This window comes from Canis lupus, chromosome 34 (assembly GCF_003254725.2).
Source record: "Canis lupus dingo isolate Sandy chromosome 34, ASM325472v2, whole genome shotgun sequence".
NCBI lineage: Eukaryota > Metazoa > Chordata > Mammalia > Carnivora > Canidae > Canis > Canis lupus.
In genome coordinates, this window is record NC_064276.1 from 36,567,189 (window position 1) to 36,589,932 (window position 22,744).

The window sequence follows — 22,744 nt, forward strand, 5'->3', positions numbered from 1 at the left end:
CGTTCATTTCTGTAATTACTAACATGTCCATGGGATGACAATCTCTTAAAATTTTGCTAAATTTAGTGCCTGAAATGCCTCCTTGTGTTTATTTGTTTATATGTCTGTATCCCTGTAATTAGACTATCAGTCCTTTGCGGAGAGAGAATGTATCTTACTGGTCTTTGCTGAGCACAGCATCTCGAAATAGCATCCTCCCAAATACTAATGTATCAGGAATGAAGTTGTGCTATAGGAGATTTATACTCCATTGCCTCTGGTAGTTTATTAGTAACCCCAGTTTTCCTATTTGAGATTTTTTTAAAGATTTTATTTATTAATGAGAGACACAGAGACAGAGAGGGGAGGGGGTCAGAGACACAGGCAGAGGGAGAAGTAGGCTCCACGCAGGGAGCCCGACTGGGAGATCCCGGGTCTCCAGGATCACGCCCTGGGCCGAAGGTGGCACTAAACCACTGAGCCACCCGGGCTGCCCTATTTTACATTTTTAAAAAAGATTTTATTTATTTATTTATTTGGGGGGGAAGGGTGCAGAAGAGGGAGGAGGGGCAGAGGGAGAAGCAGACTTGAGCAGGGAGCCTGACCCTGGAGCTCCATCCCAGGACTCTGAGATCACGACCTAAGCAGAAGGCAGATGTTTAATCAACTGAGCCACCCAGGCACCCCTACATTTTTTTTTTTTTTGGTTAGATGTTCATATCTTTAAAAAATGAAGTGAAATGCACACATAATGTAAATTTAACTATTTTAATTCATTGGCATTTAGTAAAATCGCAGTGTTGTGCAATCACTGCTTCTATTCTTAAACATTTTCATCATCCCAAAAAGAAACCCTGCACCCCACCCCGTAAGCAGTTTCTCTCCAGATCTTTCCTACTCCTCAGCCCTTGGAGACCTCAAGTCTGAGTTCTGTCTCTACTGATTTATTTACTCTGGATATTTCATAAATGGAATCATCGTACAATATGTGATCTTTTGTGTCTGACTTTTAATTAACATGTTTTCAAGGTTCGTCTTCATAGCATGAGATCATGTATCACTACTTGATCGCTTTATGGCTGAGTAATATTTCATTGCATTATATCATATTTTATTTACCCATTCATCCTTGAATGGACATTTTGGCTGTTTCCATCTTTTGGTTATTGTCAGTAGTGCTGCTGGGAACAGGTGTGCGTGCATATTTGAGTTCCTATTTTTTATTCTTCTGGTTATATACCTAGGGGTTGTATTGATGGACTATATAATAATTTTATATTTAACTTTTTGAGGAAGCACTGAACTGCTTTCCACAGGGGCTGTACCATTTAACATTCCTACCAGCAATGTATAAGAGTTGCAATTTCTCCACATCCTCCCCAACACTTACTTTCCATTTTTCTGAGAAGAGCCATTGCAGTGGGTGTGAATTGGTATCTCACTGTGGTTTTGATTTGTGTTTCCCTAATGACTAATGGCATTGAACATGTCATACTTGTTGACTGTACATCTTGGGTGAAATGTCTCTTCAAGCCTTTTGCCCGTTTTTAAATTGGGCTTTTTTTTTTTTTTTTTTTTTTGGTAAGAATCTTTTACATACTTCGGATACAGGTCTCTTACAAGATACATGATTTGTAAATATTCTTCCTCCTTCTGTAATTTCTGTATTCACTTTCTTAAAAATGTCCTCTACACGAAAGTTTGTAATTTTGATGAATTCCAGGGTATTTTCCCTTTTTTTTTTTTTTTTGCTTGTGCTTTTGGTATTATCTCAGAGTCGATTGTCAAATTCAATATCATGAAATGCACCCTGTTTTCTTCTAAGAGTTCTATAGCTTTAGGCCTTATATTCAAGTCTCTGATCCATTTTCAGTTAATTTTTGTATGTGACGACAAATAGAGGCCCAACTTCATTCTTTTTGTCTGTTTGGGGGCATTTGGCAATTCCATATTCATTTCTACCGAAAAGGCCATTGGAATTTTGATGGTTACGTTGCTGCCTCTGTCGGTCACTTTGAGTATATTACCATCCTAACAATATTAAGTCTTCATTCCATGTCTTTATTTAGGTGTTCTGTAGTTGGATTTCTTTTTAATTTATTTCAGGAATAAGATTTTCACACATCCACGCCTTGGTTAAATTTATTTCTAGGTATTCTTTTCGATGCTGTTGTAAATGGGGATTGGTCCTTTTAAATTTCCTTTTCAGGATTGTTCATTGTTGGTATAGAAAAACTCAGTTGACTGATGCGTTGCTGTTGTAACCTGCAAATATACTGAATTCATTTATTAGCTCTAATTTCTTTTATGGATCTGTAGGATTTTCCACATATGGGATTATGTATTGTGAGTACATATAGTTTTATTTCCTCCTTTACAATTTGGATGCCTATCCTCCCCACCCCTCAATTGTTCTGTTGAAGAGTGGTGGTGAAAGTGAGCGTTCTTGTCTTGTTCCTGGTGGTAGGGGGAAAGATTTCTTTACCCATTGAATATGGTGTTAGCTATGGATGCTTATCATTTTTCAACCCACCAAGTCAGAGGTTATCAAAGTGTGGCCCTTGGCCAGCAGCTTGTATATCACCTGAAAACTGGCTAGAAACACTAATACTTGCCACTGGCTCTAGAGTTTAGCCATCTGGATTTTAAGAAACCCTCCAGATGACTCTGGTATACGCTGAAGTTTAAGAACGATTGTGCTCCATCTTTGAGGTTAGGACATGTGTTTTGAAGACCTGCTTTATTTCTTTGTATTCTTTTTAGCTCTCTTGTGAGATTAATCCATGTTGAATAGTTTTTAAAAAATAATAAAAATTAAAAAAAGAATGTCAGAGTTTCCCAAAGTGCCTACACAATCTCCTACCTTGTCTACATGTCTTGTGTCACCATAAATAATTGGAGATTCATTATTAGTTATTCACAGCATTCATCAGAAAACCTCATATTTCATATTCAGTTTTAGATCAACGGCAAACAGCACAAGTACACTTTATTTAGACCATTTATTCTGATAATTACTTTCACTCTAAGTGTCTGCTTACCTGCTACCTATGGACTTATCCTTAGGACTACTGCTGCCACCAGGAATTTCTCCTTCGGCTATTTAGAAAGACACAGTGGTCACTTTTATAGGGTTTATTGGATTTTTGTCACATCATTATTGTGCCTTTGCTTTTTTTGTTGTTGTTTTTTGTTTTACCTTGCTGTTTGTCGTCTCAGCCTCTTTTACATCTTTTTTTGAATAAGATAATATATATTTGTTAATTCTATCCATTTATTCGTGAGAAATACAGAGGGAGAGGCAGAGACACAGGCAGAGGGAGAAGCAGGCTCCTCGCAGGGAGCCCAGTGTGGGACTTGATCCCAGGACCCTGGGATCATGACCTGAGTCAAAGGCAGACGTTCAACCGCTGAGCCACCCAGGGGTCCCTGAATAAGATAATATTTAAATATCAAGATAAGAATGTGATCCATTGCTACTAAGGGCTGTTGTTGAAAATAGCCATTTGAACACACAAGTACTAGTTTGTAGACAGATGAACTATTTATTCACTACTTGTTTACCTATTGGTGAATACTCAGCTTTTTAAAATACCATTTAAAATTGTCCAGAGTTGTGGTGTAATTATTTATTTATAGCTAGTCTTTTTCTAAAGCTGGTTTGAATGATACTTAATACCCCATATTCTGATTTTCCACCCCTTTCAGATTTCTGACTCTCCTTTGTACATTCACCTCAAGTCAGCCTAGGTAACCTTGCTCCCAGAATAGGTGAAAACGCTGAGTTTAGCATCAGAGCCTGGGTTATCTACGTATGTGAGCTCTGAGAGTCACTGGTAGCAGGAGGAAGCACAGAGGGAAATAGGATGTCCTCACTCACAGCCTTGGCAGGAGCTCAGAAGCTCTCCAGGGCCATGTGTGGTCCTAAAAATACAACACTGCTGGGCTTTCCTTCAGCCTCTTTGATGTGGGAGTGAAGTCCTAGCATCCTTGCAGGAATGACTGTTGGTTGACTAAACTGTTCTCCAACCTTTGCTATAAGCAAACCAAAAATCAATTTGTTAACAAATGCTAGCAGAATTTTAAGATGTTAGATGACGTACTTACATATTGCACTTTAATTTTTTAAGGACTATAAGCAATCATAGTTCTTGTTTGTGTCTCACATCTTGTTCAACTAAAAAAAGGAATTCTTGACATTTGAAAGTCATAGGCTAAAACCTGAAATCGATCACATTTCCCAAGGCATTTTTTCATGGAGTTACTTGGCTCTTAGCGAACATTCTGCTTCCATTCTAAAAATCGTGCATGTGACATTTTTCATCTGTCTATGGAAGAGTTCATGTGGTCTCTAGCTGAGCTTGCTTCTTAATTATTTTCTCAAAAAAAAAATCTGACTGTAGTTTGAAGTTATATGTTTGTTTACTTTGGTTTTCAAATTATTTAATCTATGAATGCATTTATCTGTGTAGACCCATCTAGATGTAACACAAGGGTTTAATTAAAGGAGTTTCCAAATGACTCAGAGATTTAAAGTTTTTTTTTCCCCCAAAAAAAAGTTTAATAGTTCAGTGATTTCCCAGTAAAGTCAGAGGTTGGCTTGTTTAAGAAAATTACGTGGCTTCCCCGCCTAACCTATCCAGTATTAGTTTGAACAAGAAGAGAGCATTTTCACCATATTCTAAGAGGCTTATCATTTAAGTCCTGTGTGATTAAAGGGCATCAATTAAAAAATCAAAAGGAACCAAGTAGCCCTAGAAGTTTAGGAAGAGAAGTTTGTTTTAATTAGGGAAGGGTTGTAATAATACCAGAAGGTTCTCAAACGCTAACAGTTGTGCAGAGGCAGTAAACTCACAGTTTTTGAGGTTAAGTACTTAAGAGAAACAGGAACTTCTCATACTACCATTGTGAATGGATTTAATTTTGCTAGCTTTTACACTCCTAGATGCCTGTGGGTGCAGTGGGTTGCTTCAGAAAGGAGAGGAACTTGGGGTTCCAAGGCATAGTTGAGTTTTGGGAGCCATGGCTATATATTTCGCAATGCCCTTTGAAAGGGTTTGATGACGGTGACAAGAGGAAGGGGGAACCAGCATGGTAAAGTCATTTGGCTACTTTTGAAATCAAGGCCAGGAAGAAAACATTTTCTGGCTGTAAATCACTTACTTGTCCTACATGCTTTAAAGCATTTTATACAAATGACTTTAACAGTTTTAGGGGTCATGCCTAGGGTTAAGAGACTGTTTGCCTGGTATATAGTTCGGTGATTAAAAAGCAATACTTTATGGAGATGGAAGCATTTCTGTTCACAGCCTGTACTGTATTTATCGCAGGAGCAAGCTTTGCCTCCTGGGTCGGTATCGTACAAAGTGTACACTTGTTGATTTTATGTATTATAGGAACATGGAGTATTAAAAAAAAAATGTACTCAGTGTAATTGTAACAAACAAGAAAAAGCAAAAAGTTGTAAATCAAATGAAAAAAATTGTAAAAATCGCTAACTTTTTCATGAGTGATTGCTGTACCATGCAGTGCTTTAAGCACTTTTGCATGTATTATTGAATTTAATCTTTAAACCCAATTCAGGGGGGTAAGAATTGTCATTCTCATGTGCACCTGTTGAGAAGTGAAGCTCAGAAAGTCTAAATTGTCTAAGGTCACCGAATCCGTATGAATAGTGAGCTGGGGCCTGAAACCCAGGCGGAGGCCTCTGATGCCTACTTATGGAGCCGAGGGCATTGACTCAGGTTTCAGGGAGTGCTAAGGCTGGTGTCCTTGCCTAGGATTCTTTTTTTTCCAGGTGAGTCAAATCAAGTAAAAATGTTTAGTAAACACCTAAATGTCTTGATGGCTGTGGCCAAAATGTTAAGGCTGATGAGAAAGACGGATCTGGAAGATGATTTGGAAAGTGCCTCCGGGGCTGGTGGATGTATCCGTTTAAATCATACTTACAGAGGGAATGGTTTCATGCAATTATCCACTCATGTTGTTGTTGCCTTTTGCTTTAATTGCCTACCACTGTGTTAGCATGTGAGCAACTGCTGTGGTTTTGTGTGTATTAGAGCCTCACAGATAGTTGTTTGGGTGTATTGTCCATGGAGTTGGAGTGAACTCTAGTCATGAGGAGTGTTGCATGAATATTAGCATCTTTTCTGTCCCGCCCCTAGTTTTTTCCCTCCTATACTTGCAGACCTGCTAGTAGGCACCCAGTATCCTTGTCCCTCCACACGCTGCACTGGCTCTCTGCTGCGACATCACACTGGATTGCCCTCTGAGGAGAAAGGTGCATCATGCTTACAGTGTAGATGCAGCACTGGGTGGAGGCATCGGTCTTTTTTTTTTTTTTTTTTGCCAAGGAAAGTGTTGTGTTTTTCTTGGGTTTTGTTACAACCGAACAGTTTTAATCGCCGGCAGCACAACACGCATTAGGAGAAAGCAAATAAACAATACGAGGCACTTGGAGCCAGGAAGTCGCATCTCAGACTAGAAACACAGCTTTGGATTGACACCGGGGCGGTGGGCTTCTAACTAGGGGAGCCAGGCACCCAAATGAAAACCAGTGACCGTGAGGTGCTCGCGCTTCTCAGGAAACCATTTCATCAGAGGGTCATGGGAAGGGTGTTAGAAGTTGATTTTAATGTTATGACCATCAGTTTCTTTGTAATTATTCACTCAGACTGTGTCTTAGATAACTGAGTGCTGCCTTTCTATTCTTTGTTTGCCATAGATGTGTGATTAACATATATTGAATTTAATTTTTTGAAACTAACATCTTGTTCACTGAATGCTTTACTTTGAAATAATCCAGGTAAATTTGACATGAGTATTCTGATATGCCTGATTCTGATAATGCCTAGTTTTAAAACGTGATCTGTTTTTCCCCCTGTCTTATAATGTAAGAGGCATACCAAACTCATTTGGAGTATTTTAAAGGTTTCTTCTGTTTCAAATAGCTGGTATGTTATAGTAACTTATTGAAAATAATTGAAATGAAAATTATAAACCCAAAGTGTACAGGAGCCTTTTAAACCAGAGGAGGGAGATAGATAGATAGACAGATAGATAGATAGATAGATAGATAGATAGATAGATAGATAGATAGCTATAACCAGAGGAGACAAACACATTTAAACATTTGTTTAAGCATTTATTACCAATACATTCTTTTAAAGGCAAAAAAAAAAAATCATTTTGCTGTACTTTGTTAGATGACTCTTAACTGAGCAGCCTTGGTTTATGGAACTTGAGGATCTGGGAATCATTAAATATTTATAAAGATGCTCATAGTTTTGTGTTGTTGGTTTTTTTTTTTTTTCCTCCTTGACTTATACAGCTGGAGAATTCGTTTTTATCCATGATTTCAATTCTTAGGCATGTGTCCCAATTATTGAAGAGAAAATAGTCAAAGTAATTAATTGTCTTCATTCTTGATAATATTTTTAAAATACCAATAATTATTTTGAGTAATGTGTATTCCTTCAGCTGTTAATGTCTTATTTTTGTCTCTCATAGGACCTGCTGAAGTTCCCATGATGTCACCTAATGGGTCCATTCCTCCCATCCATGTGCCTCCAGGTTATATCTCACAGGTAAACCACTGGACAGGCTTCTCCACTCACTATAAGCACTATCATTGTTCCAAGAGAATATATGCTGAGGCTTCCAAAACTTATTCCAAGGTTCACTGAGTTAGGGTAAGGCGAGAGTTGTCCTCATTTTGGTAGCACCACATGGCCCCTCCCAAGTCTTGCTCTCTTGACTTGTCAGAGAGCCAGAGGGAGAGAAACACAGTAGGCTGTTAGGCAGTCCTCAGCCAAGGTGTGTTCACACTCGGTTGTGCTGTAGAGATTTCCTTCCATCTGTACCACAATTTGTAGGAAAAAAAGAGTTTGTAGACTTAATTGGTAAAATACCAAAGGAGACATTGTTAAAGCAAATAGGGACTACCCTTTATTATTGGAGTCCCATTTCTCTGTACTGTGGCCCCACCTGGGCTTGGTGAATTGCTGAGTATGATGTGAGAACTTGGCTATTTGTACTTCAATTTCTCTGAAATTTGACTTTTTTCCTTAAGTAAAATAGCAATAGCAATTTAAAAAGTAACAACAATTTCAGAGGTACACTGGAAGAATTAAAAAAAATATATTAAATGGTAAACTAGACAAGGTTTCCAGTGTTCAGGGTACCTAGAATGTGGATGTTTGTACATACTTTCATTTTGACCTGTGCTCAGTGTGGAATGTGCACTTCTTTGCCTGTCTTCCTGTACAGCTTCTTTTCCAGGTGCTGGACTATTTTTTTCTCTCCCTGCCCTTTTTTTGTGTGTCTGTGTGTGTGTGATTATAAGGGCATCCTTTACTCCTTAGGAAAAAAAAAAATCAGAAAAGACAGAAGAGAATAGAGAAGAAAATATTTATAATTTTACTACCCACAGAAGAATCATTGCATAAACATTTTTTTGGATTATATCCTTCTGGATTTTTTCCTTTCTATTTTTCCTCTGTCTCTCCACTTTTGAAGTGGTTTAAAAATGTATAATTTTCAGTATTTAATGATTTTGCTAGGGCGAAAAAAATTGGCAGCTGCATAGGAAAATTGCTAAAGTGCAGGCAGGAATCAAAGATTTATCCTTCTCTGATGTTAAAACTTAGCCATTTCTTCACTGTCTAAACCGTAGTGCAGCCACTATAATTTCATTTTTTCCATCCCTACTTCTACGTGAGCCAATTTGACATCTTTCTTTTTCTTTTTCTTTCTTTCTTTCTTTTATTTTTTTTGAATAGTCAAAATGTTGGCCCGTCTCCCCACTGTTGCAAATAAATGACTTGTTTTACACAAGTCTTTGTAAATAAGAATCACTGGAAGGAGAAAGGGTGCAGAGCAGGCCTGTCCAGCCAGGACACGTAATGATGGATCACATTCACGTCACCAGTCAATTAACAGAAAAGAACAAGGAATGTAGAATTCCATTATGTCTCCTGCTCATTTATTTTGAGGAAGTGTTTCATTCCATTGAACCGAGTACAGTTCTCACAATTGTGATAGCAGAAATAACACCTCCTTTTATACTAAAGGCCCATTTAAGGAATAGCAGTTAAAAGTTGGGACATTTCTAGTGAAGAGAAGCTGCAGAGTGCTTTTTTTTTTTTTTTTTTTCTTGTGATTGCATTAATTGCAAAACATTTATTGAGAGTCCTAGGAGAAATAGAGAAGTTTAGGCTGTGGTATATTTCTGATTCTATAAAAACTATTATAGAAAATCCAAGTAAAAGGATTACTAGCAGGACTGTAAACTCACTTTGGTAAAACTGATGATGCAAACATTACATTGTGAAGCACTTTCTCAACTGACAATTAGGGCAGAAAATGCTAGAGGATATTGGAAGAAGAGTAGAAATTGAATAATTTGGATTCTGAGTTGAGAAAAGGGGAAAAAAGCCATGTGTTAAGGCATGTATTCGATTTCATTTAGATGGGTTCCCGGATCAGAAGATGGGCCCAGAGTTAAATGACCTTCCATGGTAGCGCTCCCTCTTTAATGATGTCAGACAGTGAAGTGTCTGTGTCTGTGTAAAACGGATGATTAATTTGGAAGAAGACTGAGAATCTGGTAGAATGTGTGTACAACACCTTTTTAAAGCTCATGGCATGTATCGTTCAAAGAAATGAGGAGGGAGGGGAGCCAAGTGTAAAATGTCTTAGGAGACTTGTTATCACCAAGAGATCTAAGGAGCAAAGTACATTTTGTCATGTAGTTGTGGAAAGAGTCCCCCACACACAAATTCCTCCCAGCCAGATGTATTTGAGAAGTGCCCCATACTAGTCTGTCCCTGTGCCTATCAACTCTGCATTGTATCCCCACAGTTCTTCTGGGTGTACATAGCATCAAAGCAGAATTCAAGTTCTCAAGTATAATGGATGGATCTTTAATAATCAACTTTACTCTCCTTCCTAGGAGAGTAAAGTTTTTTTCTGTTGGCCTACATTGCTACCACCTTAAACTTCTTCTGTCCCTTGGATATATCTGGCCTTTTCTCAACTACCTACTTTTGTACCCATTATTTCCCTCTTCTTGGAATACTCTAGAACTCTTCTTCATCTGAACAGTTCAGTCCCCTTTCTTGTTCAGATGGCCCCCTTCAATGTGACCCTTTCAAGAACCTCCAACACGGAAATGGTGGTTCTGTTTTTTCTACGTCTTTGTTGCTTCATCCCTGTCTCCATCATGAAGTATGATACAGTTTTATATCCATCCTCAAGAACTCCCGGTGCCTCTGGTTTTTTTCTTTTTTTTGCCTCTGGTATTATATCTGAGAATCTAGAATACTGCCTGGTCTATAATCGTAGGTACTTGATAAATGTTTTTAAATGTAAGTGACTGGCCAAGCTGAAATAAAGTAAATATAGCATAGGTTTGCTTCAACGATTTGGAGGTTCAAGTGGAGTAATAAAATGCCTGATAGTTGGAAAAGTAGTAAGATCAGAGGGATGGATACCTACAAGAATGAAATTCTCTGAATGTGGATTTCAGAGAGAAAGGAATGTCAAGACAGTGCAGAAGAGGGAAGTATAGTCTCTTCAACAAATGGTGCTGGGCAACTGGTATACAAGTGCAGAAAAATGAAGTTGGACCTCTACCTCATACCATATTCAAAAATTAAAGCAGGTTATAGATTTAAGTGTGTAAGAGCTAAAACTATATAACTCTAGAAGTAAAATTTCATAATCTTGGATTAGGCAATTGATTCTTAGATATGACACTAAAGGCACAAGCAGCAAAAGAAAAAAATAGATAAATTTGATGCCATCCAAATGAAATTTTAGATGCTCAATCCGAACTTTTTGACACTATCAACAAAGTGCAAAGGGAACTGAAAGTATGGAAGAACATATATGCAAATCATAGATTTCAGAAGGGCCTAGTATTTATATAGGAAATCTTAACTCAAGAATAAAAAGGCAGCCCAATTTAAAAATGAGCGAAGGATCAGAATAGACATCTCTACAAAGAAGATGTGTAAATTGTCAGCATATGAAAGGATGCCGAACATTGTTAACCACCAGGGAAATACCCATCAAAACCACAGTGAAATACACTTCACAGGTACTAAGATGGCTGTAGTTAAGGTTGATGATAACAAGTGTCGACAAGGGTGTGGAAAAATTGGAACTGTTACACACTGCATGTGGCGATATGAAATGGTACAGCTGCTTTGGAAAGAAAAGCATTTGCTCAGAGTTAAATAGATTTATCACATGACTCAGCTCTTCCACTCCTAGGCGTGTACTCAAGAGGAAGGAACACACGTTAACACAAAAACTTTGAGGTGTTCATAGCAGGATTATTCATCATTGCCCCTCAGTGGAAACAACCCAAATGGCCTCAGCTTTATGAATGGATAAACATGATATGATATATATGCATACAATGGAATATTATTCAGCCATGAGAAGGAAGTACTGATAAATCCTAAAATGTTGATGAACCTGGAAAATACTATGCTAAGTGAAAGAAGCTTAGACACGGTATCATTCTTCTTATTTATAATGTCAGGAAGGAGTAAATCCATAGACACTGAAAAGTAGATTAATTATTGCCAGGAGCTGGGGGAGACAGAATGACTGCTAGTGGGTATGGTACTTCTTCAGGAGTGATGAAATTGTTCTGGAACTTAAAATAGTGATGAATGTGAATGGTCATTGAGTTCTGTGAATATACTAAAAACCACTGAATGAGGTACTTTAAAAAGATAGATTTTATGGTATGTAAATTCTATCCCAGTAAAGCTTTTATGAAAGAGAAGGGAAGGGGGGAAGATGGTGACTGGTCCTAGTTATTTATTATGGCACAGCTGGGAAACATGGGCCAGCCTGTGTTGGTGCAGCCTGTGACGGTGGGAGTGACTACTGTGTGTGGTGTGCACTGTGCTTTAGGCTTTCCTTACTTCACTCGTTTTCACCATCTTAACTTCACATATGAGGAAACTGAGGTCCCAAGTAGAACCAGGATTGTGACCTAGGTGTTTCTCAGTTCACAGACTTAGTTTCCTCTGAAATGTGATTTCAGAGTCAGCATCAGAAGCCTTCCTTGATACATATATTTGCTTTGTGACATTACTTTCTGCCAATGCACGGGTGTATGTGTGGCGTGGCTGCTCGTGCATTTCCAGTGCTAAAATACCAGCTGCTCACATATAAATAAGGTGGTCCATCAATGGAAGAAAACTGAAGAGGGAGGCAGGTGAATGATTAAAGATGTGACATTAGTAACACTAATTGGAATCAGTGGAGAAATTCTTGATTATAGCATTCATTAGATAATTTTTAAAAAATATTTTATTTATTTATTCATGAGAGACACAGAGAAAGGCAGAGACACAGGCAGAGGGAGAAGCAGTCTCCATGCAGGGAGCCTGATGCGGGACTTGATCCCGGGACCCCAGGATCATGCCCTAGGCTGAAGGCAGACACTCAACTGCTGAGTCCCCCAGGGGCCCCTCATTAGATAATTTAGTACTGAAAGTGCTTTAAAGACAATTGACCAGTTTGGTCAAATACAAATGTCAATAATGAAGAGATCATCATCTTATAGAAAGATAAACATCTAGCTTTGGAAGACAGCTTTGCACAGTCTGTTTTGGTGTGGGGGGCGGGGGTGGGATTGAGAAGGACTGAAGCCATGGACCTAAAGATAGCGTAGACTTGGAGTGGGATGGGAGAGCCATGGGATCTTGTCACTTCGGCTCCGTGGTCTCTGATAGCTCCGGTTTTTAAGTGTTAAAACATGTGCTTTACTTTTTGGTGAGAGGCTGGGAGAGGTCTGAACTTAAGAGAAAATAGAGACTAAAAAAATTTTTTTTCCCCCAACTATAAAAAGTAGACTTAGATAAGAGGGCATTTAGTCTTATCACTCTCATCAGCATTATTTCTATTCCGTAAAAATGATTGTGAGTGTGATTAGGGTTGAAACCATGGGGTAAGGGCGAGGACTACAACTGGGAAGAATATGGACATTACTTGAAGAGGCCTGCCTTCAAATCCCACCACGTTTCACCATGGCTACGTTCCATGTAGCTTTGACGAATTCTTTTGCCACATACGTAGCAGTAAGGATTCAGAGAAATGTTATGTGAGGTATGTAGTCCACAGTGGGCATTCAGAAAGTGGTAGATACTATTGTGAAGAAGACTGTTAGAACAATTTCGAAGAAAGTTTGGCAGACTCTACCTTCCTCGATGCCTACTGAGATCGCACCGTGTGACGCAAATTTTTCCTTTCGCTGTATACTGGCCATGGTTTTCCTCAGTTTTTTAACCTCCATATTAACTTTATGAATAATTTATATGTAAAAATTTCTTAAGCAGACGCCTTGAGTTTTATTTTCCATGCTTCCTTGGTAATTTACGAAATATCTTTCAGCTGTTACGGGAAAAAATTTCATGTAGACCAAAAGATTTATTTAAGCCCATGAAAAGAAAAAGCGAAATTTTCAAGTTCATGTTCTGTCATTTGGGCAATCACTTTTTTTTTTTCCAGATTAACTGACATAACTCAAAAACTTCAAATAGTAATCAAAGTTAAGTGTTTTTGTTGTTATGGCACAAGTACACACTTTACCTTGATTCAGTGTTTTGGGGATTTGTTAATGGGTCGGTACCTGTTGAAATTATATATATTTCCTTTCCCTTGACCAGGGAGAGGCAAGAAGATTAATCTGTTGAAAAATGCATTTATATTTTGGTTGATCATTCTCCATTGGGTATTGTTTCAAGAGTTGGCCAGAAATCAGAGCCCCTGTGAAGAAATAATGGGGTCTGTTAGATGGAAGGCGTAGAATGCTTTCCTCCATTTTGCTCAGTGAAGCCAGCTGAGAGCTGTAAATATTAGCCCCAACTGCTTCCCTTTGGTAAATTCCAACCTGGGATTAAACCAGTGCTGGGTTCTACCTTCAGGATTATGAAAACGATGAGCAGAAAGGAGCATAGAGGATTGCCCTGTGCCCTGACAGTCTGAGAATCAGACCCATTTGGTAGCCATCTCTTTCAAGACTTTAAGTCCTTTAGAAGAATAGATTTTTTTTATATATATATATAGAAAGTTAGGAAAATTTCCACAACGAAGACTGTGCAGAGTGGTTGGGAGCTTCTGTGGAAAAGATCAGAGAGGATTTATATGTCCATTCTGTGTTAGTTCCATTATTAACAGATTCATGGCAACTTTATTTTTCATTTTATAGCTTATTTTGTCTGAGGAATGAATTACAGACACAGTTGGCAGTGTTACATTAAAGAAATGTAGCAGGGCCGTACCCTCCCTCAAAGCATTGTGTGGGTTTCCTCTTTCTGAGCTTTTTGTTGGTCTCCCAGTTCTGTCTTTTCTCTTGAATTTCTTTCATTTCTGAGAACCTGACATTGTGGCACAGTGTAGGACACAGGATTAACAGGGGGAAATGTGAGCTCGGTGGGCCCTGTGTCCAACCCCTTATGTAATTTTAGGGTTTTCTTTGCTTTTGTTTTTTCTAATTTCCATTTAAATTCTCGTTAGTTAACATTGGCTTGGTGTTAACATTGGTGTAATATTGGTTTCAGGAGTAGAATTTAGTGATTCATCACTTACATATTAGGAGTATTTTCAGGTTATTTATTTGAGTGTTCCCCTTGTTTGTTTACTTGGTAATTGTGGGTCTTTCTCTCCCCCTCCTCCCCCCGTTAACATGTAATGTAAGCTTTACAAGTCCAGGGATCCTATGTGTGCTGTGCATCCCTGGATCTCCAGTTCCTTGAAAGGTGCCCAGCACATAAACAGGCCATTATTGAAATGTGGCCGGCCGGCTGGTGTCATTTTCATCTTGTAGAGAGAAGGGAAAGGAAAATGTGTGAGGATCTCAGGTTCTTTTCTGATCTAAAGTAGATGATTCACCTCTACTGTTTGTAGACCAACTAAGAATACAAGTGAGTTTCCATAAGCAATACCAAAACAGTGTGACTCACTCCCTTGGTGTTTAGCATTCTGTTGACCAGAACACTGTATTTTACTTCAATAGGAAAATGATAATTGATTTTTATCATAATAATATTGAGACGGGAGTGCCCAAGTGGCTCAGTAGATTAAGTGTCTGACTCTGAATTTCAGCTCAGTCATGTTCTCAGGTTGAGGGCTTCAGCCATGTGTTGGGCTCCATGCTCAACAGGGCGTCTGCTTCTCTGCCCCACTGCCTGGGTCCCCTCATTTGCACATACTCTCTCAAATCTTTAAAAAATAATATTGAGACAGTGCCACATGTAGAAATGACTTCTGAATCAATGAGTATTAAATTATGTGCATTATACTACATTTAACTTGATTGCACAATTTGTCTTTCTAAATTAGTCATCCACATATGTCACGTATAACAAATTTTCTTGGAAAAATACCTTTGTTCAACTTGCCGGGTACAAAACTTTAGCAAGGTAGGGGGATTTTATATTCCTGCACACTCTTTGAAATCCATCTGGTTTACTTGAACTTTCATAATGATAGAGTTATTTTGCTGTGATAGATACGATCTGAGTACCATCAGAACAGATTCTTAATCCTTGTGCCATGGAGCCTACTGACAGACTGGAAAGGCATTTTTAACTATAATACGTAAAATTCATAGCTCCAATCTAGAATAATCTATGTTGCCATGAGCATGAGTGTGGTCTGAGATGCTAGAGTGAAGAGATGTGATTAGCTCTCTCTTCTGGGCAGATCCAGAGAGACTTAACAAACACTGACTACCTGCAGGCTACAGTGATATCTTTATTAATATGTTAAAGGCAGCTCAGTTTGGCACAAATTGCACCATCAGATCTCTACTTACTGTTTTGTCTTCTGACACATATTCTGGTCCTTAAAATAGCATTTCCATTGAGTCTGAAATACTCATTTGGTCGATGTTACTGATTGAAACTCTGTAGATGTAACTATTCTCACTTGTCCAGTGTGCTTGTGTGCACATTGGGGGAGGATTAGATTTGATTTTTGATCTTCAAATGTGGTTCTTTTTAGGTTGGTGATAAACAATAAAATATGATAGGAAAAGGCATAGCATTTCCAGAGTACTTGGTTATGAATCTTGACACGTACTTAGCTAGCCTTAGGTTAAGTAACTTAATTGCTCCTAAAGGTACTTCCCCTTGAATCCTTGAGGACTATGATGTTGCCCATGTGAGAGGTTAGAGGTTTGCTGAATGTTATGAGAGTTAAGTTCTGTGCTGAGCACTTTATAAGCCAGTAAATGATATACAAAGGCCAGGAGTTGTTACTGTCACCTTTAATTGTTACACCAAATAAATCCATTTGCCATTTTGCCTTCAGCATCAGTGACAGTGCTGTGTTCGGAGAAGAGGGAGGCCTCCTGCCTGTTAGCAGTGTCTTAAGATGCTTAGCTCTTTCTAAGCAGGGACCTCTGTCTCCCTGTGGGATCCTCACGTTGTGGCAGCTGAGTGTGGTAGGACGGAGCAGGTAGGACCTTGGTTCTTCGGTTCCTGAGGTGTTTCTCAAACCTTTGCTGGGCATCCTCTTTATTTTGGAAGGTCTTAAATTACTGCCGTGTCCTTTCCAACTACAGCAGTCACATGCTTTACCAAAGTTGGTGGGTTAAAGAGATGCTAGAGACGAGGTACCTGTTTCCATCCTTCTCTCTAGCCCTCAGCAGTCTTAGTTATGAGTCACTGGGTAGTTACCCAGAAAAGAGCTAAGTGTGTGTAGTAAAGGACTACGTGTTGATTTCATTTATATGGGCCTTCATTGTGTTTTTTCCGGATTCAATATTTACGTAAGCGTGAGTAGCTTGGCTTGTTTCTCTGCGTATGAAAGTGTTGGCATATACAAAGCCAGCAGAAGAGTGATTACTGTTTATGAGGTTATCTCTTTATACTGGTCACCTCTGGAGCAAGCCCTGTGTGTTTGGTGTTTTCAGCCACAGTTGTAATCATTAAACTTAAGAAGATAGGAAGAAGCAAGTCCAGAGATTTGGGAAATACATTCAGTGCTGCCACCAATTTTTATTGCTTTTACTCTTTTGTGTTATTCACTCTATTAGAAAATGCAGCCTGAAGAGTCAATGCAAGAAGCAAATGTGGGAGCTAACGCTTTTCGACTCCTGGTTGGCAATGAATAAAATTCCTCGGCTGCATTTGGGACTGAAGTAGAGCTTACATTGGAAATGTACATTTTTCTGTGTCTGTCTTTTGGTAAAATCACACTTAGGTAAAATAAGAGGGTCAGGAATGACAGGTCTGGAATTAACTGGGTTTAGATTAAGTGAAATTTTAGAATAGGTTGTCAGAGACTTACCTGAATTAAGAGAGAACATTTGATAATGAATGTGTAAGTAAGCTTGGTGGACATCAAATCTAAGCAGGGAAGCTACCCACCCACCCTCTTTCTTCCCTCCCTCTCTTCTTGCTCTTTCATTTATTTGTTCCCTTAGCCTTCATCACAAGCCACCTGTGTGTCCAGGTGCCCTTGGGGGACTTGCAGTGGGTGCAAGGGACAGATCCGTAGCCTGTGCTACGGGACAGAAGGCGGGGGCACCCGTCTGGTGGGGGGAGCCTGAGCGGGTGGCTTGCTCGGTCCTCTGTCCCTGTGTTTGCTGTCGCCTGGCCTTTTTCTTTCCTTGTTCACTGCGTGCGTGCTCAGTTCTAGCGGAGACTTCTTCCCTTCCTGGAACGGCCTGGGAACCCATTTCAAGTGTGTTGGCAGCAGTTAGGGATCGAGCTGGTCTGGGTTTCCAGTGTGCAGTCAGCTCAGCGCTCTTGCCCCTGCAGCAGGCCGGCTGGCCGGCCCCACACAGCACCTGGATGCGTGTGGGTTCATGCATGGCCACGTGCATTCTGCTCTGCCCACTTCCTGGATCATCCTTGGCCTTCTGGAACAACCTTTTAAAATTTTTCTTTGTTACCTACCACTGAAGCTCTTCTTTTTGATTGTTGTCACTTCCAACCCAAAAGTAGAAGGGAGACAATTGTTGGAACTGAGGAGTTAATTAAAATTTCCTGTGGAGGACCACCCAGTGGGTGGCCCAGTGGGTTAAGCATCCCACTCTTGATTTTGGCTCAGGTCATGGTCTCAAGGTGGTGAGATGGAGCCTCATGTCAGGCTCCATGCTCAGCAGGGAGTCTGCTGGAGATCCCCCCCCCCCCCCCCCCCCCCGGTTCTCACTTGTGTTCTCTCTCTCTCTCAACTAAATGAATAAATCTTTTAAAAAACATTTCCTGGGGAGCATTTTACTTCAGTAAGGGGAATTACTACCTTCCTCCTCTGTGGGCAATGGGAAAAGACGCTCAACACGTAAGTATTATTAAGAGATCTGTTTTAGTTCTTGGGACTCAAAATTGTTCCCTCCCTTCCCCCACTGCTCTCTGACCTTGGGCCAGTTCACTGAACTTTCCTGAGCTTCGTTCCTCTTAATCTCTAAAATGGGGATAACTGGGTATGCGTCACAGGATTGTTGGGAGGACTTAATGAGGTGCTACCTTAGTAGTAGTAATGGCTGGGTAAGATTTTTCTCTCAAGTACCAGTTACTGTCCCAGGGCCTTACCGTGTGTGGCCTTATTCCAGATAAAGCTATTATTATTATTATTATTATTATTTTTTTTTTCAGATAAAGGGTATTAAAGCAGAGCAGCAAGTTGTCAGTAAATACTGGTTTGCCTTGAATCCTCTCCCATCTCTTAATCACCTAAGTATTGTTTCCTGTGGTTCGTTATTTAGGTATTTATTTCTCAGCATACCTAACTTCTGTATAATTCTCCACACAATGAAAACTGATCAGATCAGAGTACAGATCAGAATGAAAATTGGGTTCTGCAGCTGAACTAGCTCTATGTTTTAATCATGCCGTGACTTGGTTTCCTGGCGTGCAACAAGGGATGCTGATACCTGCTTGTGTAGGAGTTAAGGACATTAAATGAGATCATCCATGTCAAGCTGCTGGCACCACAGGCCTGTGAGTTTCTTTCTCTTCTCCCTCCCCAAGCTGCTCCCCTGACCACTCTCTTGCTCTTGCCTCCAGGATATGTCATTTTGTTTCAATGGCTTTCTTGGTCCTACATCTAAAAACACTCAGGACACCGTATGTAGGACAAAGATTCTCCCTGTTGTGAACACCTTGTCCTCCAGCCTCTCGTCCTTGTGTCTAGGCCACTGATTTGCAAGAACGCTAGGTACCTAGAAGTTTCTCTGAATATTTACTGAGCAGAGTAAGTGACGTGGTCAAGAATCAAGCCAGCTCGTATTTGCCATCAGGCTCTGATCGATGGTGTGTTAATTTACTAGAGCTACCATAACGGGGTACCACAGACTGGGTGGCTTCAACAATGAAAGTCATTCCCTCACAAGTCTGGAGGCTATATGTTTCTTCTAAGGCCTTCCTCTTTGGCTTGTAGGTGGCCATCGTCCCTTGGTGTTCCCACATGGTCTTCCCCTGCCCTCTGCGTCTCTCCTGATTTGCTACTCCTACAGCAGTCCCAGTCATGTTGGAGGAGGGCCCAGCCACAGAACCTTGTTTTACCTCAATTACCTCTTTAAAGCCCCTGTCTCCCAAGTAGTCACATGCTGAGCTACTGGGGAGTTAGGACTTCAGTGTATGAATTGATGAAGAGTGGGGGTGTTGGTGCACAATTCAGCTCAGAATGGGTGACTGACAAACTAGTGCAGTGATCTTTTCCAAGGCTTTCTGCTTCTCTAGAAAAGATATGTGAGTGACTCTTGTTGAGTCACAGAGCCGGAAAAAAAATCTAAATGAAGGACATTTTGTTGTGATTTGGGGGGGGGGGGGGGGACACACACAATACTATGTACTGATTTTTGAATAGCATTTACCAGAACTTAGTCTGATATTTGTCTTGATATGATTCTTAGAGTAGATAGATGAGTCCTACCTATTTTTTTTTCTCACTTTTGAAAATCCAGTGCTTAGCTCATAGTATATGTTAGGAAATAATTGAATACAGGTGTGATTTGTCTGCCTCCGGATGTTGTCACAATCTCATTCACTCCAAGAAGCAAATGAATCCGGGGCACCTGGATGGCTCAGTGGGTTAAGCATCTGCCTTTGACTCAGGTCATGATCCAAAGTCAGCGGGGAGTCTGCTTCTCCCTCTCCCTCTGCCCCTTTCCCAAGGCTCATGTTCTCTTTCACTCACACTCTCTCTCTCAAAAAAAAAAAATCTTGAGAAAAAGAAAAGCAAATGAATCTGTCTTTTCAGTGGTCCCTTCTGAAGGCACATTTTACCGTCCCAGGATTTTTGGACTGAACTTTTTCAAATGTCTGAATTCTTCTCTAGTACTATTTTTTTATGAACCTAATTTTGAAACAGAGTACTGTTACCAAGATTTCTTGAGTTGCTTATTATTTTGTACATCTTTCTTGCTCCTTGGACTTTCTTATTCTTTGGGGGATCATAGGCATAATTTCTTTAGACATAGATTCAAAACTGAACTTGATAATTGAATATATTGCAGTTTGTGCTATGAAAGAACAACGAACTAAATATTCAGCATATTTTAAAAATTTTTTTCTGATTCTTTTGGAATTAATATTTCATTTCTTAAAATGGTTTTGATGATGAGGTAGGCCTTGACTGGGAAGGGAGCAGATTTCTGTAAGAGTCCCATTATTCATATACATGTAAATAGATGTCTTTCATAAATACCACAGAATAATTTAAGATAATTAAAAATGGGGCTGTCAAGCAGTTTTCATGTATGTAGGCAATTTGTGGTTTTAAAAAGCTACTTGGTTTTCTGACAGGAAACCTATTTTTTTCTGTATGAAGAGTAATTTATGCATCAGATTTATTAATTTTTCGAATTAGTGGCAATACTTATAAAATATAGTGGTAAAAAGCTGATGTTTTAGCTATGCATCTCTTATATCTGTTTTTTTCACCTAGTAGAATCCTTATCTTTGTAAGTGCTTTCTGTTCACCTCGTTTTTGAAGTGCTTTAACAAGTCAGAAATTATGATGAAATGAAAATAATTTCTTTTCACTATAACTGTTCCTGTTTCCCAGCCCAGAGTTCTTTATATTTAGTGAGGGCCCTGTTCTTCTTTTACTGTATTGGCTGAGTCTATGTGGTGGGTTGATCATTGGAAGTTTTACAATAATGAAAATAATGAATGTTGCAAGTTTCAAGAAAACAAATACTTGGTTTTTGTGGGCCTTCCAGTATCTAGCACAGGATTGAATCGAAAGCTCCACGAAAGAGGAACATCTGGAATATACCTTACTTTTTTCTTACTAGCCAGTGGCAGGGTGGGGGAGGAGAAAAGACACTATAGAATAATGCATATTTATATCAGATAGTAAGAAAAATCTGTACGTATATGAAAATTATAAAGTATGCTACCAAATGTCATTTTCATGCCCTGCAGTTTGGATAATACAGAAGATACTAGCATATTCTGCATTAGAATTTCTGATGTCATAGTTTAAGCATCATTTCACATCTACCTTAAATTGACAGCCATGCCTTCATAAATAAGGTTAATGTGATTAGCTTGCCAAAACCCCGAAGAGGTTACATTTATTAAAGAATACATAGAAAACCATATCTTGAGCTTTAGTAAGGAGTATGACTCAGATTCTTAATGTTAAGGAGTTAATACTGCTTTCTTAATGAATTGTTAACATGGTTAATTCTGAAACTATTATGTTAATTGGTTCATTAATAAAGATTTTGTTTTCTTAACATAAAGATGAATAGCTATGAACTCATACGAGACTGTCTTGTACGCACACACACAGACTAACATTGATAAACTTGACATCTTGTATTAAACGGTATTTTAAAAACAAGCTTACAATAATTTTTTTATTAGTTTTAGACATGATTAAGTCATTTTCTTTTGGTCCATAATCAGCCTTCTGAGGTGTAATGAGATATCCATTTCAATATACAAATTTGATTTGCAGTGTTTTTTGGTGATGGTGGTTTTACTGTTTTTTTTTTTTTTTTTTTTTTAAAGCAAGCTTCCTTCTCTCTGTTTTTCATGAATAAATAAATTTTTAAAAATCTTAAAAAAAAAAAAAAAAAAGATGGGGATGCCTGGGTAACTCAGTAGCTGAGTATCTGCCTTTGGCTCAGGTCATGATCCCGGGATCCTGGGATTGAATCCCACATCGGGCATGGAGCCTGCTTCTCCCTCTGCCCGTGTCTCTGCCTCTCTCTCTGTGTGTCTGTCATGAATAAATAAATTTTTTAAAATCTTAAAAAAAAGGAAAAAAAAAAAAAAGCAAGCTGCCTCCCAGTGTGTGTGCCTGATTGTTTTAAATACTTGATTAGACTAGCTGGTGTCCTTGGCTTCTAGGTCTACTCTTAGGCCCCGATTGTCCCCTTCCTGACACGGCCCTGACCCAGCAGAGGCCTTTCCCTGAAGCTGTCCCAGCACCACCAGTTCTTTCACATCCCTAAAGCATCCCTGTGATTCTACCTTTCTCTGCTCTTGCTCTCTGCGTTCCTCAGCTTGCCCGCTTGATTATGGTATTTGTTGTATTATTTCTTATCTTACATCTCAACAAATATGTTTGTTTTTAGAGCAGGTTTCATGGAGTTGGCCAGAGAGGCAAGAAACATTGTTACTGTACTGCCTTAGTGACCTTCCTTGGAGGAATTAGAAAGCATTTGAAGACAGCATGGGTAGAGTGTTGATGGGCTCACTCTGTTCAGAGTAGGTCCCTTGTCCTAATGTCTCCCTTCACAGCACCCATTACATCATCAGGACATCTTGGGAGC

General features: G+C 39.3%; 1 protein-coding gene across 1 annotated transcript in view; it reads left to right on the top strand.

Moving 5' to 3' along the window:
• The window catches only part of FNDC3B (fibronectin type III domain containing 3B), a 339,644-nt gene that overhangs the window by 175,987 nt on the left and 140,913 nt on the right, over positions 1 to 22,744 (top strand). Inside the window, 1 exon segment of the mRNA XM_025425602.3 lies at positions 7,489 to 7,565. Coding sequence (XP_025281387.1) covers positions 7,489 to 7,565 — 77 coding nt within the window.